The sequence below is a fragment of the Medicago sativa genome, chromosome 7, assembly GCF_051527215.1.
Source record: "Medicago sativa cultivar Bolivia chromosome 7, Bolivia_mono, whole genome shotgun sequence".
NCBI lineage: Eukaryota > Viridiplantae > Streptophyta > Magnoliopsida > Fabales > Fabaceae > Medicago > Medicago sativa.
This window is the reverse complement of record NC_140755.1, coordinates 92206696-92225021: the sequence shown is the minus strand read 5'-3', so window position 1 is coordinate 92225021 and position 18326 is coordinate 92206696. Positions and strand designations below refer to the sequence as shown.

Here is an 18326-nt window from a genome sequence, read left to right as displayed (position 1 = left end):
TGACTTACAAAAAAGAAGCAGAGACGTGAACTGAAGAACTATAAGAGAAGAATGGTGTTTCTAGTTACTATTCTATTGTGTGCGCTCTCTTGCTTTAAATAGCAATAAATGAGACCCAAGATATAATATTTATTTATTTTAAATAAAAATAACAAATCTATTATTTTCTTAAAGTTTGTTATAAAAATAAAAATTGTAACAAACTATGTTTATTTTTTTACCAACAATATAACAAGAGTTTAATAGTGGTGAGTTGACGGTCCAAAACAGTTTTGCACACACAATCAATCAAAACATTCTGAATTGTCACATCAATTAATGATTTTAATTTATGTGGGTCAAACGTGGTTAAACCTAATTTTTTTTTTAAGAACATAATGTTATTTTAAATACTATAAAATTAGTAAATATAACAGATTGATTTAAATGTATATAGAGTAGATAAAAACAATAAATCTAAGAGTTTTTTTATGACAAAAATGTAAACGATATTTGTATGCTAATGTATATGGAGGTGTTGATGTATAGATGTCTACTCCTAAATGTTATATATTCTATTAAAACAATAATTATATTTGTATAATTATTTGGTGCTGATTTTTATAACTACTCTCTTTTTATTGGTAAAGCAATAGAGAGAAAAAAATGAAGAGAGAGTAAGAATATTTTTATTGGTAAAGCAATAGAGAGAAAAAAATGAAGAGAGAGTAAGAATATAATACGAATATGAGAGAGAAAATGTACAAAAATTATCATAAAATAATTAGGCAAACATCATTTCTCTAAAAAAATGAAATCTACTAATTTATCTTTTTCTCTGTTGAAGAAATACGATAGGCCTCACTACAAGAAATGTTGCATTTTGCCAGGGACAGAAGCCCTGGCAAAATGCAGAAATCCTTGGCAAAAGGACGTTTGCCAGGAGTTTTGCCAGGAGCAGAATACCCAGCAAATCTGCTCATCGCAAATGACCCTGCCAGGGCTTTAGCTCCTGGCAAATGCGCTCCTGGCACAGGCCCTGGCTCAACCCCTGGCAAATTGTTGCAGACTTTTCTGACGTTATCTGGTCGATACAGGCTTTTGCAGATGGTCACGTCAGTCAATTTCAAACCATGCCAGGGGTTAACCCCTGGCAAAATGTGTACGAATTTTTTTAAAAAAAAACATTTTTAAAATGTTTAAAAAATCAAAATGTTAAAATTTAATAATTAAAATAATTTAAAAAAACATTTTAAAATTAACTTCAACAAATTAACTTCAACAAAACAAAAACACAAACCTAAATACATATTACAAATAAACACAACTTACTACGTGCACACTAAATAAAATCAACTAGATGGGTTGAAAGCTCCATCAGACCAAATGCCCGGCCAGACCATTTTAGACCAAACCAAAATACACAAACATGGCATCCCAATCCAAAATTGATGGAAAAGTTCACAAATCATAGTATAGGTGTGCCAATTAACACATAAAAGGAGCATACAAAGTTCAAAATCGATAAACAAATTGACAAGGCTCAAATTTACAACAAAGTGAAGAATGGTGGAACTAAGTTCCCCTCAAATTATAATTAATCTTAACACAATCCAGCAAATAAATAAAATTGTGCATTTAAATATACATGAGCATAATGAAAAATAAAAATGGAGAATAGAATAATGCAATCAGCTGCAACTTAGAAATTTATTCAGTTACATCCTCCAAACATAGCAAGCTTGTAAATAAAAAAAAACATATTCCTAACTAATAGCATTCCATACCTGCCGCAAATAAAAAAAAGTCGACAAAACCTTCACAAATCACAATTAAGGAATCATATTAAACTTGTAGCAAATGTGGTTAAGCTTACATTTTCATTTGCCACTCTTTCCTTCTCTTCAAGTTCCTCCACCCGGTGCATTCTATGATCGAGTTCTTTGGCCTGGGCTTCTATGTGCTGCTTAAGTAAACTCAACTCTGCCCTTAATGGAGTTAAGAAAATATGCAAAGAAAAAGAATCACGATGTCAGCACAGCTAGATACACCAAATGTCATAACCAATCCAATAATTAATACAAGTAATCACAAATTCCAACACATTCTAGTGACTTTTAGAAATTCTAATATGATCGAGTACTTGCATAATAAGAAAATAATGGACCTTCTTTTGCTTAAGTTGCCAAGAGAATGATAAATCAATTATATGAAGTCAACCAATTAGTTATTGAACATGCAGGAAAACTTAATTAACTATGAGCAATCACTTCTATACCTATTGTGCAGGTTTTATCTAGAAAGTCACACACCATTCACTAAATGGTAATTCTTCAACATAATACACCTGCACCTTATAAATCAAACATGAAACTTTTAATAACCAAAACAACAACAAAAAATTATCTTCCCAAATTCTAAATTTAATTCACCTATAACTAATACATAATTCGTTGGGAAACAATGAGATTGATATAATTAGTCAAGTAGTTATTACCTATTTTCATCTATTTCAGTTTCACCGTGGGGTCCTTGAAAACCAGGAAGGAACTTCACAATATTGCATTGAGATGTTGCAAAAACAAAGTTGGTGGATGAATTTTGTAACAGAATGCTAGAACAAATATTATAATTATATTAAACAAGAATTCTGGTAATAATAGCATTACCACTATGATGTGAACTAAGCCTAAGCATTACCCTAACTTTTCGAACACCAATCCAAGTCAACTGATGTATTGATTCTATCCCAGCCAAAGAGAAACCATGATTTTTTTTTTCTTCACAAAAATAACAGCAAAATCATTATAAAATAATAAACTTTCCAATGGACACTAAAATATCATCTAATCTAATAAGAATCATATATATAGACTCAGGCATGATGGCACAATAGAAGAATACCAGGTTGAATGGCCAATTTCCATATCTGTTGTACAGAACTAAGCGACATCTCTTGCGGTGCATGCAGTACAATAATAGTGGATCCTAAAATGCATATAAGACACCCCAGCATGCCCATTTTCTGTAGCTTTTCCTTTAAGAGTAAATGTGCCAAGACAGCACTAGCCAATTCCACAGATATTGTTAGTTCAGTGAGTGATTAAAAATTCTTATTTGGTAAAAAGTAAACACTGAAACTGAATCCTTAAATAGAAGGATTCAAAGATACACACATGCGTCAGTGTAAATTGTAAACTAGTTTTACACTGACATTTTACACTAACATCCAATAAAATCATTCCACATGGAAATAGAGATGATGTTAGTGTAAAAGTAATTTACACTCATAGAAATAGAAATGAAAGTTTACCTAACAATAATACTCAAAGCTCCTAATGGAGTGACAAGCACAGCAGGGGCGTACATGTATGCTACAAAATTAGCTATCTCTCCAACAATCACTGTAACAAAATCAATTCCCAAGTAAATAATTGAAAAGAAACAAAAAAAGAGGTTGAAAATTGAAAAGACAAGTACAAAGGTACATACTAGTAACCATTCCGACCCACCAGAAAATTAGAATGCAAAAACACAAGCATGAACATTCTAAAAAATTGAATTATTTATTAAAAAGAAGAAAGATAAAGGTAGTTACTAGCAGAAGGGCCGTTGACTCTGGCAAGTTGAAGACCCTTTTTCTTAATGATGAAACTGGAGCCAATGAAAGCACTGGAAATGAGTGCTAAGACGAAACCAGATAAATTGGTGGAGCTCATGTCCTCAAACAAGGATGGTTGAAGTCATGAAGGAGAGATGGATAGAGAAGTTGAAATGGAGTCCTAGATTATTATTATGTACGGATGGAAGAAGCAGAACAAACGAACAAACACATGGTCTTCTTCTTCTTCTGATGAACACAACACAACAACTAACAGTAAGCTTATTATTAAAACACACCCATAAACTTTCCATGGACAATAAATTAAAACACACCCATAACCTAAAAATTCAATCGAATAAGAAACACAGAGAAAATTTGAACTTACCATAAACCGAAGACTTCAGAAATGGGTACAGCTGAATTAACCATCGAAAGAGAACAGAAAATGCAGCAAAGAAGAAGAAGAAGAATATGGTGAATTTGATGTGTGATTATTGAAGGTAAATATTCAGAATAGATTGATAGAGAGGGAATTGAAGGTATGATGAAACCATGGAAACCCTAATTGAGATAGGGGAGAGGGAGAGAGAAAGAGAGATAGTAATGGGTTTAATGAAGGAAAAAAGAGGAGAAGAAGAATGAACGGATCGATGATGTAGGAGGATGGAGATGGCCAACAGATAGGAGGAGGAGGCGGCGGCTAGGTTTTGTTGGGGTGAAAGCTTCTTGTTGAAGAGATAAAAAGAAGAAAAGAATATGAAGCGTGTGTGTTTTATGTGTGCGATGTGAAGAAAAGGAGTCCCACTTTACACTTTGCCAGAGGTTTTATGAGAATTGGGTCCCACCTTTTTTAAAGTCATTTTCCCAGGGGCATCCCTGGCATTGCTCCTGGCAAATTTGCCAGGGATTCTTGCTCCTGGCATTATTCCCTGGCAATATGCAACATTTCTTGTAGTGCCTTTTTCTTCAATTTTCCTTTTTTTTTTTTTTGGTTTTGGTACAATCAATTTTCCTTTTCTAAAGCCTTTTTCTTCTAAAATTGGACTGAAAGAAAATAGTACAAGTTTCCAAAGGCTTCTTATTTTAATGTGAAAAATATTAAAATCATACACAAGCTATGTAATTTTACTATTATATACGTAAGTATATCGCTATGGCAATTCATATGGTCATCAAACCAGCACATGTTGATTCAAGAGGAAAAAAAACTTTTTTTGAATATTTGGATTTGGTATGCTGATAAATATTTTAACTTTGATTTTCTCAAAAACATAAATAAAAAATGGGTTAATAGTGTTTTTGGCCCCTGTAATATGGTGCACTTTTAGTTTTAGCCCCTGTAATTTTTTTTTTTAGATTTCACCCTTGAAAAATGAAGATTCTTCAGGATTGGCCCCCGACCCCATTGAGTCAGCAGAATCTCCTACATGGCAGTGACATTGCTTTTTCTTTTTCTTTTTTTTTCTCGATGCCACATGTGTAAATAAATGTCCACGTCATTTATAATTAAAAAAATAAAAAAACTGAAAATTTTAAAATTACATAAAATTGTTTTTTGTAATTAACTATTTTAAAAAACAGAATTTTTTCTCGATGCCACATGTGTAAATAAATGTCCACGTCATTTATAATTAAAAAAATAAAAAAACTGAAAATTTTAAAATTACATAAAATTGTTTTTTGTAATTAACTATTTTAAAAAACAGAATGGGGAGGAAGTTGTAAGCACAATGCCTAGCAGCAGGTTCTATGATCTAAATCACTTGTTCCTCCTAACCAATGATAAATTTAGTTTTCTTAGCATTCCAAATTGGTCTACCAATAATGCAGTCTATAATACCATGCGAGAAAGTTTTTTCAATGATAAAATCGTTAAAGAAATGGATTGCATTGAGGTTAATATACCAAATGAGAAATTCAATTTTCTCAAAAGCTTTAAACTTCCATATCTAGGACCACTTATCCTCATTTTTGCAATCAAATAGTTCTTTTATCGATCGATTATTTAGGGAACCAATTACTAGTTACAACATCAAGGATTGAAGTGTTGAAAAGAAATTTAGTTTAACAATATAAGTGGTGGATAGGGAGTGATTGTGGTATAAGGTGTTATCTGTCCGGCACGGCATTGAGAAGGGGCGGATTAAGGATGGGGGTAGACATGGGTCTACTTGGTGGAGGGAGATGGTGAAAATTCGCGAGGGTTTTGGAATTGAGGGAGGTAGTAGGTTTGAGAAGAACATTCGAGTGAAAATAGGTAATGGCATGAAATCCTATTTTTGGTCAGACTGTTGGGTGGGGGCGGTCCCTCTTAGGGAGAGGTTTAGGAGGCTGATTGATTTATCTGTTTATAAGGATAAGACGGTGGCGGAAATATGTTTATTAGGTTGGGGGAGGGAGGAGAAGCTTGGAGGTGGCGTCGTAGGTTGTTGGCTTGGGAGGAGGACCTAATGAAGGAATGTATATCTTTGCTTTCTAATGTTACTTTGCAGGAAACTACTTCAGATGTTTGGCAGTGGCGTCCGAATGTGGTAGATCGTTACACGGTCCATGGTGTGTATCAAATGCTTATGAGGCAGGAGATGCACGATCGCGATGAGTTTATTGACGTAATTTGGCATAGATATGCACCTTTGAAGGTTTCAATTTGTGTGTGGCGCCTTAATCGCAACAGGTGGCCTACAAAGGATAATTTGGTGCGGCGTGGCATTATCCGCCAGACTTTCAATTGTGTGTCTGGATGTGGTAACAACGAAACAGCAGATCACCTTTTAATTCATTGTCCGACATTTAGTGAGTTATGGAATCATGTCAAAGCTTGGATTGGAGTGGTGTCGGTGGATCCCCAACATATTATGGATTATTTTCACGAGTTTGCTTATTCTTTAGGAGGTTACAAACCCCGACGGACGTTTTTGCAGCTGATTTGGTTATGCACAGTTTATTTGCTTTGGACAGAAAGAAATAACATACTGTTTTCTAATAAATTAAACTCGATTATGCAGCTCATGGAAAAGGTCAAAATTACTTCCTTGAATTGGCTTAAAGCTAAAAAAGTTTGTTTCCCTTTTGGTTACCATTTGTGGTGGCAGCAACCCCTTGCATGTTTGGGCATCGATTGCCTGTCTTTTTTGTAATTATTCAGGATACTTGTTGTTACTTGTGCTACTCTTCTATGCACACTTTGTGCTAGAGGGTAGAACCATTTCTTTGTGGTAATATATCTCATTTTTGTTTGTTAAAAAAACAATATAAGTTTTAACGAAGTCATTGATAACCGTATTGTTGAAACTTCAAAACCCACATTATAGATATCTTGATTAAAAAAAAATAGTCCTACGAAGAATAGTCCTACAAAGACTTCCTTAAAAAAATAGTCCTACGAAGACTAATTCTCATGTTTAAACAACTTTTCAAAATCATCTTAGCTTTGAGAACAGCTCTTCAAATACGATATCTTGATTCCCATTTATTTTTCTAATTAAAATATCCTTAATCATCTTCCAATTTCAAGCCAATAAGAAATAACGGTTATAGTTTTTTAACAAAAATAAACGTTGTAGTTAGAAAGATAAACTATTTATCGCTCATTTGAACATCAGAGAAGATGTATAAGCACAATTAAGCGATTTTACCAGTCAAATAATTATTAATCGGTAACTAACTCCTCCTTTAGTCTTAAAATGCAAGCAAAATTTGGTCAACATAAGTTGATGTATTTTGTACAAATTTTAAACCAAATATGTTAACTTTCGTCGACCAATTTTTGTTTATATTTGAGACAGATAGGATAGCTCGAAAGAGATATATAATTATTTGACAGATAATTTTTTTAAAAAGAAAACATATGATTAAAAATTTAATATTACCTAAATAAAACTTTATTATTTTTTGTGAATTAATCCATGGTCCTTTATATAGGGATAGAGGTGGCATACGAGCCAATATTAAAACTAGTAACGATTTTCTATACTATCGATTGAACCTAAAGAGACGAACTACATTGTTCGTTAACTTTAAGAGTTGAACTCAAGCTTAAAAAAGAGTTCGTATCGAACTCGAATCAAGTTTCGAGCCGAACCAATTCTTATCGAGTCAGAGTCAAGCTCATACAAGTTTGACTCGACTCATTTCCATTGGTTCATATTTGGATGTTGTGTGCATGAGTGAAGACATATTTTTATTTTGTGAAATATTTATTTTACATTCATTTAAGCACGTTATTACATTAATTATAGCAAAAATCAAACACGCTCGTGCGCCTTTAGTGTAAATAGAGTGTTGTGCCGTGCTGCTCGACTCTTTTATGACAATTTTTATTTTGTTCGATAGGTTTTTACGACACAAATGTAAACGATAATTGCATGCTAATGCATATGGAGGAGTTGATGATTTGTTTGGTAATCAGTCAAAGTGATACTTCAGGTTGTGTTGAGGTCTAATCCCAAATGCTTTTCTATAGAAAACGTTACTCATGTTAGTTTTTCTTTTTCTGTAGATGAAATATAAAAGGCTTTTTTCTTCAATTTTCGTTTTAAAATTTTTCTTCTTAAATTGAACTAAAAATTACAAGTTTATACAAAGGCATCATAGGGGGAATGCATTGAAGTAGTACTTAACCCCAGGTACTATGTTCGATTCCCACGGAAGGCAAAAACACTACTATAGGGGGTAGTGATTAAGCTTGTGAGTAACAGTGCCGGGGGTACAGTGCCTAGCCGGGACCCACCTGGGCTGTTACAATAAAAATGTAATACCCATACTAAACGTACCTAGGAAGTTTAGCATGTGCATTAAGTTGATACTGGATACATTAAAAATTTACAACTGCTAAACTTTGAATGAATATTTAATACAACAATGAGCGTTCGTACAATCAAATAAACTCTGCTACTGTTCCAAAATATAGAAAATGCATCCTTGAAATCCCTGACGTCCTGCAGCGGGTACGAACGAACACTTGCTGAAACATCCATTCAGCTACTAGCTTGCTAAATCAACCTGTTAATCTGAAACAAATAAGGATTGGGGTGAGACATAATGTCTCAGTGAGTTCCACCTAATCCTAGGCTATAGGTAACCTCTGGGGAATCCTACGGTCACCACATGTCTACAATACAACCTGTCGGTTGATTATACGTGTGTGGGGACTTGCATACTTAGATGGTCGTGCATACTAGGGCCGTCATAGCCTCATATTAACCTATTATAGGCTTCTCTTCTACTGGTCAAGGGGAATCTAAAACCGCATTGCCAAGAATACGCTCTACATATCAAGGTCTAAACATAACATAATCATGACACTATTCTAAACTGGATGATTAGGGGAACCTAAGATCGTCGTCGGCAACCTTTCTCTATTTGCTCTATGCATACTTACGTTGTGTCTAACAACATATTCTATCTTGCTATTTTACTAGTTCTTGACGATCTACGCCAAGGCTCTACTAATTCTTGACGATCTACGTTAAGGCTCTATGACATAACATAAACATGTCCAATAAATATGCATAGTCAGGTTCATTAGATTAGCGTTTAACAAACAAATATTATCTGAGTTCATTTTACGGAAAGCCCCGAGTGGAGTAACCCCGAGCGCAATCCCTATCTAACCGATGGAAACCTGTCTAAGGTATAACCAACGGCACTCCTGCAGTGACGTGCGGGATCCTTACGGCTAACCTTGTTTCACCTAGTGGAAACCCCTTGAGCCAACCTAGGGTGGAACACAAGAGACACGACCACTACATCTTGTTAAAGCTTTCTTGTGAATAGATAACTAATCGCTTCACAGCTTTAATAACGTCTTGGTCTATAAATGCATGAGTATTAAATCTATACATGCTATCTCTTTTACCTCGGATTCCTATACGATCCATCTAGAGGTAAACTATATGCTTGCTATATCATACTTGATCATATGCGAAGAGAATATACTTCACGTCTTACTTACATAGGCATTCATATTCCTAAACTTGCCATACTTAGGGAAACATGCTATCTTTCTAGTTCTCAACAACTATGTCGAGGCTCTATGCACATTCCCTTCTTAGTTCATCACTACCCGAACATATTGCATAACATATCATTCTTGCGTATCATTTATCTACAAGCATTGTTAACAAATTACCATGCCTTACCCTTGTTTAAAACCTTGTTTGGAATTGTATTTTAGACACTTGGAATTGAGGGGTTCATATTTCAATAAAATTTTGCAAGAAACGAGGCTCGAACGGCATTTCTAGACCTACCAGAACATTTTCAAAAGTGTTGTCTAAAGCTGTCTAAAGCTGTCTGGGAGCTGACGCTTAAGCGTGCTGAGGACGCTTGAGCGTGCTATGGACGCTTGGGAGGACGCTTAAGCATGCTCCAAGCGTGCAGTTCAGTAGCTACGACATTTTGGACGCTTGAGCGTGTTGTGGACGCTTAAGTGTGTTGCCATCAGTCCAGAAGTGCAGAAATCGTATTTTGGCTTAAAATCTCAAGTTCCAAGTGATCTAATGCAACCCAATCATCCAATACTTCATAAAAATGTTATATAACATGTGCATGGCAACAATTAACAATATTTGCTCATAATTGACACAAAGGGGTACTAAAACCCTAGTTGTATAAACTAACATAATTCATGATTTCTTCACAAGATTATACAAACCTAAAGGTAGGTAATCTAACTATGGAACTCACCTAAACAAGTTTCTTGCAATTCCTCAAGCATCAAGCTCAAACCCTAGCTTTTGGCTTCATCCTTGATTCTTGCCTTTTCCACCAAACCATGCTTTAATCCTTTCCTTCATGTGTTCTTACTTGCTAAGCTAACATAATCCTTGCTTGATCATGATTGAGAGAAAGTTTGGATGATTAAAGGAGAGAGGGAGGGCGCATGGTAGAGAGAAGGAGGAGAGAACTCTTTCTCTCAAAACCTAGAGAGAGAAAGAAGAAGAAATTATGAGGTTTCCACCCCCAAAATCACTTATATATTCCCTTGTGCTAGATTACTTAAATGCCATTCGTATTGGTCGCGCTTAACCTGACACTGATACATAAACCCATGCTTGACTGATATTTCATAAAAACATCTTCCGTCGTACTTGACGTTCTGTAACACTTAATCTCTGATATCTAGCTCATACCTGACTTATGCCATTAATAGACATTTCCATTACCCTTACTTTCCATGAACATTTGTCCTCTGACGCGTCTGACGGGTAATATTCCGATACTGACAAGCGGGATATTACAATGTTGTTACTTAAGTGTGTAACTTGGCATAAAAAGATGCATTTTGAACAACCGATGCCCTTCATTACTTCACCGAATTCTTCGTCAAAATTGAAAACTCTAACTCCATTGTTGCCCAATTGCAGTAAATCATGACATCATTTCACCCCAATTTTTCAAATTCTCATAACCATATTACATGTTCTTTACTTCAAGTGGTAGATGCAAGGTGGAAGGTAATCCAGAGTGTCGGTGTAAAGAACCATATGTTCTTCGCATAATATAAAAAAATGGGGCCAAACATAGGTAAAAAATTATGGGGATGTCAAGATTGGAAGGTAAGTGAATGATTATATGTAAATTTTATGATTAGTAAATTGTTATGTTGTTGTCATGTATTACATAATAATAATAATAAGGATACCTTAGGATCCAAGCAAGTTAGTTTAGCTTAGTATCTTGCATTATAAGCTACTGCAGCACCACTGTATGTTGTGGTGCAACTGCATTTTACTATAAATACTCCTGTACTCTCTGATTAATGAAATAACAAGATTCTATTTTTCTAGTTTCATAATATGGTATCAGATTTTCCCTCAAGGGAAAGTTTGTTACGATCCTGTAACCGTTTTCCGTTGTGCCTTGTGGATGAAGTTTGTTGAATCTTCATCTTCTTCCTTCGATTTCCGCCATTGACGTTGCTTCATTTGCAGCGATTCTCGTTGATTTCTCATTGTTTTTGTGAAGAAGCTTTGTGTTCTTCTTCGTTATTGAGTTGTTTTTACTCAATTTGAGTTTCTGTTATCGTTTTTTGATCTTCGCCATTACTGCACCTTCTTCCTCATTCTTTTAATTGCTTATACTCTGTTTTCGCTATGGTGCGCAATAACAATCAACAACAATCACAGTCTGATTCTGAATCTGTGTATTTCGTTCATCCAAGTGAAGGACCAAATTCTGTAGTTGTTTCTCCAAAGTTCAATGGATCAAACTATCTTTCATGGAGTCGTTCTATGCAACGTGCTTTAGGAGCTAAAAACAAGCTTCCTTTCATCAATGGAACCTTACCTGAACCAGATCATGATGATCTGAACCGTAATGCGTGGGAACGTTGTAATCATCTCGTTCATTCATGGCTTATCAATTCGGTTTCAGATTCAATTGCACAAACACTTGTCTTTCATGATAATGCTTTTGAGGTTTGGGAAGATTTGAAAGAACGTTTCTCCAAAGTTGATAGAATTCGCATTGCTCAATTGAGAACTTCACTTCACACATTGAAGCAAGGTAACAAGTCTGTATTGGATTATTTCACAGAGATGAAGGCTTTGTGGGAAGAATTGCACTCACATAGGCCCCTTCCTGCATGTCATTGTCCTTATGCTTGCAAATGTGACGCTGTGAAGTTACCTAAGACCTATAGGGTTGAAGACCAGATTATTCAATTCCTCACTGGTCTCAATGAACAATTTTCAGTGGTTAAGACTCAAGTTCTTTTGCTTGATCCTCTTCCTACACTGAACAAAGTGTTTTCCTTGGTTATTCAAGAAGAGAGCAATAATGCTTCTGCTCCTGCTATGGTGACTCTTGATGATAGCAGTGTCTCTATTAATGCTTTTGATGCCAGAAAGTCTCAGGGGCGTGGTAAAGGTGGATACAATAAGCCTACTAGACATTGTACTTTCTGCAACAAAACTAATCACACTGTTGATTATTGTTATCAGAAGCATGGATTTCCCAATGTGAATAAGCAAAATTCACAGGTCAATGCCTCTTCTGGTGATGTATCTGAAGTCAATATTTCTGCTGGTGTATCTGGTTTGTCTCAAGATAAGGTGGATCAACTTCTAGCTTTATTGCAGCAGGCAAACTTGCTTCCCTCAGCTTCACCTTCCACTTCTAGCACTGCCAACAATATCAGTGCCTCTCCTCAAGTCTCTTCCAGCTATGTTGTTCCTTCCTCAAGTACTTCTGCAGGTATAATCAATGCCACTTCTCCTTTTTTGTCTGAATCATATTGGTTAATTGACTCTGGTGCTAATGAGCACATATGTTGTAATTTGAATTTGTTTAGCTCATATCATGCTATTTCTCCTGCAAATGTTACTTTGCCTAATGGATCTGTTGTCACTGTCACTCACTCTGGCAATATTCAATTCAGTCCTCAATTTTATCTTAATAATGTTCTATATTCTTCTTCATTTAAACTCAATCTCATGTCTGTAGCCAAAGTGTGTGAATCATTGTCTTGTTTCTTTAAGTTTTCACCTGACCAATGCATCATACAGGACTCCAAATCCCTGAAGATGATTGGTTTGGCTAGTCAGTAGGATGGATTATACAAGTTCCATGCCTCATCTGTTTCTGCAAATAAAGTGCAAGCTAGTTTAGCTTTATCTGTTTCTTGTACTCCTAGTACTATCATTCCTAATAAAGCCATTTGGCATTTTAGACTTGGACATCTTTCTCATCAAAGATTGAATATGATGTCTTCTTTGTATTCAGATATTGTTTCAGATAATAAAAACTCTGTGTGTGATATTTGTCAATTTGCTAAGCAAAAGCATTTACCTTTTTCATTGAGTACTTCTAATGCTTCCTTTAATTTTGAACTGTTACACTTAGACATTTGGGGTCCCTTATCAGTTTCATCCATACATGGTCACAAATATTTTCTCACTATTGTTGATGATCATAGTAGATTTTTGTGGATAATCTTACTCAAAAATAAATCTGAAGTGTCTCATCATGTTAAATCATTCATTACAATGGTCCAGAATCAGTTTAATATCACCCCCAAATGTATTAGATCTGACAATGGTCCAGAATTCTCTATTCCTTTATTCTATGAATCTCATGGTATTCTACACCAAAGATCTTGTGTGGAGACTCCTCAACAGAATGGTAGGGTAGAGAGAAAACACCAGCACATTTTGAATGTAGGAAGAGCCCTTTTATATCAGTCAAAACTTCCTGCTTCTTATTGGTCATATGCCTTATTGCATGCTGTGTTTCTTATCAATAGAGTGTCCACACCTCTACTTCAAGGTCAGTCTCCATATTATAGGCTTTATCATAAACTACCTGATATCAATACCTTTAAAGTTTTTGGTTGTCTCTGTCATGCATCTTCCCTTCAATCCCATAGAACTAAACTTCAAGCTAGAGCCAGGAAAACAGTTTTCTTGGGTTACAAGTCAGGTTATAAAGGCTTCCTTCTTCTTGATATTCATACTAGGGAAGTCTTTGTCTCAAGACATGTTGTTTTTCATGAACATTATCTACCTTATCCATCCAATAAAGACTCCATCACTACTCAATGGGAGTATTTTTCTACTTCTGCATCTCCCATTCCCACCTCTGAATCTGTGGAAAATACATCACCAACTCCCATTATTGATGGTGATGATTATTCTTCATCATCTCCTCCTATTTCACCTTCTCATTTTTCACCTGATGCATCCCCTAACCTACCTTCTCCAAATGTTGTTTCTCCTGATCCTCCTCCTTCACCTAGACACTCAAATAGAACCAGAAATGCACCTGTCTATCTTCAAGATTATGTCTGTAACCATTTGCATATTTCTCCATATCCTATTTCCAACTATTTGTCTCATGCAAATTTATCTAACTCTCATTCTCATTTTGTTATGTCTTTACATTCACACACTGAACCTAAAACCTATGCTGAGGCAAGCAAGCATGAATGTTGGAATAAAGCTATGCAAGTTGAACTGTCAGCTCTTGAGCAAACTGGTACATGGCAGATTGTTGATTTACCAGATCACATCAAACCTATTGGTTGCAGATGGATTTACAAAATTAAGTATCATGCTGATGGTTCAGTTGAAAGATACAAGGCTAGATTGGTAGCAAAGGGTTACACTCAAATTGAAGGCCTTGATTACTTTGATACTTATTCTCCAGTTGCCAAAATGACCACTATCAGGCTTGTAATTGCTCTGGCCTCCATACACAATTGGCATCTTCATCAATTAGATGTTAACAATGCTTTTCTTCATGGAGAGTTACAAGAGGATGTTTACATGATGCTTCCTCCTGGTGTCACATCTTCCAAGCCCAATCAAGTTTGCAAATTGCTCAAATCCTTATATGGATTAAAGCAAGCCAGTAGAAAGTGGTATGAAAAGTTGACCTCCATCCTACTTCAACAAAACTATACTCAAGCATCTGCTGATCATTCATTGTTTATCAAGAAGACTGATTCTTCTTTCACAGTTTTATTAGTTTATGTAGATGATATCATATTGGCTGGCAACTCTCTTGTTGAGTTTCAACATATAAAGTCCATTCTGCATTCTACCTTCAAGATCAAAGATTTGGGACAACTGAAGTACTTTCTTGGTCTTCAAGTTGCTCAATCTAAGCAAGGCATTTCACTATGTCAAAGGAAATATTGCTTAGATTTGTTGTCTGATTCAAACACAATCAGCTCCAAACCAGTCTCCACACCTTCTGATGTCTCATTGAAGCTTCATAATGATTCTTCTCCACCATATGAAGACATTCCATCCTATAGAAGATTAGTTGGGAGACTTCTCTATCTCAATTCCACCAGGCCAGACATTACCTTCATAACTCAGCAATTAAGCCAGTTTCTATCTAAACCTACACAATCTCATCATCATGCAGCTCTGAGAGTTCTCAAATACCTTAAGGGATGCCCAGGCAAAGGTTTATTTTTTCCCAGGAACTCTTCTCTTCACCTTCAGGGTTTTTCAGATGCTGACTGGGCTGGTTGCGTGGATAGCATACGTTCCATTTCTGGCCAATGTTTCTTCATAGGTTCCTCCTTGATTTCATGGAGAACCAAGAAACAAACCACTGTCTCCAGATCCTCTTCTGAAGCTGAGTATCGTGCTTTAGCATCAGCTACCTGTGAGCTTCAATGGCTTCTTTATCTTCTCAAGGATCTTCATATTCAATGCTCCAAGCTTCCTGTGTTGTTCTGTGACAATCAGAGTGCCCTCCATATTGCTGCCAATCCAGTTTTTCATGAGCGCACCAAACACTTGGAGATTGATTGCCACCTTGTTAGAGAGAAGCTTCAATCTGGGATCATGAAACTTCTGCCAGTTTCCTCTCAAAATCAACTTGCTGATTTCTTCACCAAGTCCTTATTGCCTCAGCCTTTTACTCTTCTATTATCCAAGTTAGGGTTGTTAGATTTGTACCAACCTCTAACTTGTGGGGGGCTATTACATAATAATAATAATAAGGATACCTTAGGATCCAAGCAAGTTAGTTTAGCTTAGTATCTTGCATTATAAGCTACTGCAGCACCATTGTATGTTGTGGTGCAACTGCATTTTACTATAAATACTCCTGTACTCTCTGATTAATGAAATAACAAGATTCTATTTTTCTAGTTTCATAATATCATGAAAGGTGTTACCTAATTGTCATGCCTTGCAAAGTTGGTTTTAAATAGAGGTTCCTGCTGCACTACAATCGTTGATATTTTAGAGAATTAAGGCTTATGCGGCCTCATTACCGGCTGCGTTGCAATCATATAAACATAAAATCTTTGATGTTGCAGCCTAGATCACGGTCACGGATCTTTTTCGAAAACCCTGCTCCCTTGTAGAATTAGAAATTGAAACACTGTTTTCATATTTTTTAGATGGTCAAATTGTGAAAAAGAGGGATGACAACATTTAACCAGAGAAAGAGATGAATACTAATAACTGGCAAAAAATCTTTAATTAGCAAAAATAAATGGAAGAGACAATCAAATTGCTTTTGTGCATTTGGATTAAGAAAAATATATTAATAATACACTCTCTAACACATGCTTTTAATACACTCTTTTTCATTGATTCTAAATTGTGAGATTCAGATATTATTTAGTAGAACCTTTTCTTTTGTTATTTCAAAACAAGAAAATTGCTTTTTTGACAAAGAATACTTCCTATTGACACATGAAAATGACCTTTTTGCCCCCAGCGGTTGTTAGCTACCGCTGGAAGATCCGCCGGCAGTTAACTGCCGCTGGCTCCTCCAGAGGTAGTTAACTACCGATGGCTCCTCTAGAGGTAGTTAACTACCTCTGACTTTGCTGCTTTTTATTGTGATTTTACGCGTTTCAGTCGAAAAATCAAAATAAATCGAAACTTATTCAAAATTCTACGAAACTTTAAAGACACCACTATAAAAATACATATAGATGATGTGCAAAGTTTCGTAAAATTCTGAATAAGTCTCGATTTTTTTTATTTTTTCGACCGAAACGCGCAAAATCGCAATTGAAAAAATAAAAAAAATCGACACTTATTCGAAATGTTACAAAACTTTGTACATCATCTCTATTTATTTTTATAGAGGTGTCTATAAAGTTTCGTAGAATTTCGACTAATTCTCGATTTATTTTGATTTTTCGACCGAACCATGCAAAATCGCGATTTTTTTCAAGTGCGAGTCCGGTCCTAGAGGTTGAACTTTTTCACGCTTTTTTGCACTCATGTTTAGAACAAAAAAATAACATCTCCCACAAAAAATTTGAATTTTTATACAAGGGACGGATTAAATATGAATTTTTAACGCGCCTAAAATTTAAGACACGAAAACATCAACCTAAAAATTGAATTTTGAGCTGTTTTTTTTGCATACACCTCTATAAAAATACATATAGAGGATCTGCAAATTTTCTTAGTATTTCGAATAATCCTTAGTTTATTTTGAATTTTTTTACTGAAACGCTTAAAGTTGCAATATTTTTCCAACTGCGCGTCCAAAAAAGTTATATAGAGGTTGAATTTTTTCATTATTTTTTGTACACATATTAAGAACATAAAAAAAAAACATTTCTCACAAAAAATTAGAATTTTTCGACAACGGATGGATTAAATATTAATTTTTAATGCGCCAATAACTCAAGAAACCAAAACATCAAAACGTCGACCTAGAAATTGAATTTTGATCTGGTTTTTTGCGGACAACTCTAAAAAAATATATATAGAGGGCCTGTAAAGTTTTGTGAAATTCTGAATAAGTTTCGATTTATTTTGATTTTTCGACCGAAACGCGTAAAATCACAATAAAAAGCAGCAAAGCCAGAGGTAGTTAACTACCTCTGGAGGAGCCAGCGGTAGTTAACTGCCGGCAGATCTTCCAACGGTAGTTAACAGCCGCTGGGGGCAAAAAGGTCATTTCCATGTGTCAATAGGAAGTATTCTTTGTCAAAAAAGTAATTTTCTCAAAACAAATAGGTACATGAGTAGGCTCAAGGAAATCCTGATCTATATAATCCACAACTTAGACATATAAACATCTCATTGTTCCATAAAAAACCAGCACCCCACCTAATTCCATCACATATTGTGATACGCCAATTTTTGACCTGAAATATCACTAACACGCGTCCTTTAACCCCGACCGATCTCAGCCTTTTCAGTAAAAAATTCGGGAAGGAGGTATTTTAAAATACCTCATATTTGGTTCCGAGTCGGGCCCTCTTCTCTCAATTTTTATTTTTTTTACTTTTAGTTTTTATCTTTTATTT

The 18326-nt window shown here is 35.3% G+C and overlaps 1 protein-coding gene and 1 long non-coding RNA gene across 2 annotated transcripts; one reads left to right on the top strand and one right to left on the bottom strand.

Moving 5' to 3' along the window:
* Nucleotides 1-1539: 1539 nt before the first annotated feature.
* Nucleotides 1540-3038, bottom strand: LOC146910290 (uncharacterized). The gene is made up of 2 exons (XR_015018941.1): nucleotides 2258-3038; nucleotides 1540-1967 (listed from the first exon to the last, which is right to left on the bottom strand). It is a non-coding gene; the product is annotated as an uncharacterized LOC146910290 (long non-coding RNA).
* Nucleotides 3039-11679: 8641 nt separating this feature from the next.
* Nucleotides 11680-13127, top strand: LOC146910289 (uncharacterized). Its single transcript, XM_085729423.1, has 2 exons — nucleotides 11680-12781; nucleotides 13093-13127. Exons 1-2 carry the CDS (start codon nucleotides 11680-11682, stop codon nucleotides 13125-13127), a joined length of 1137 nt encoding a protein of 378 aa, XP_085585549.1.
* Nucleotides 13128-18326: the final 5199 nt, after the last annotated feature.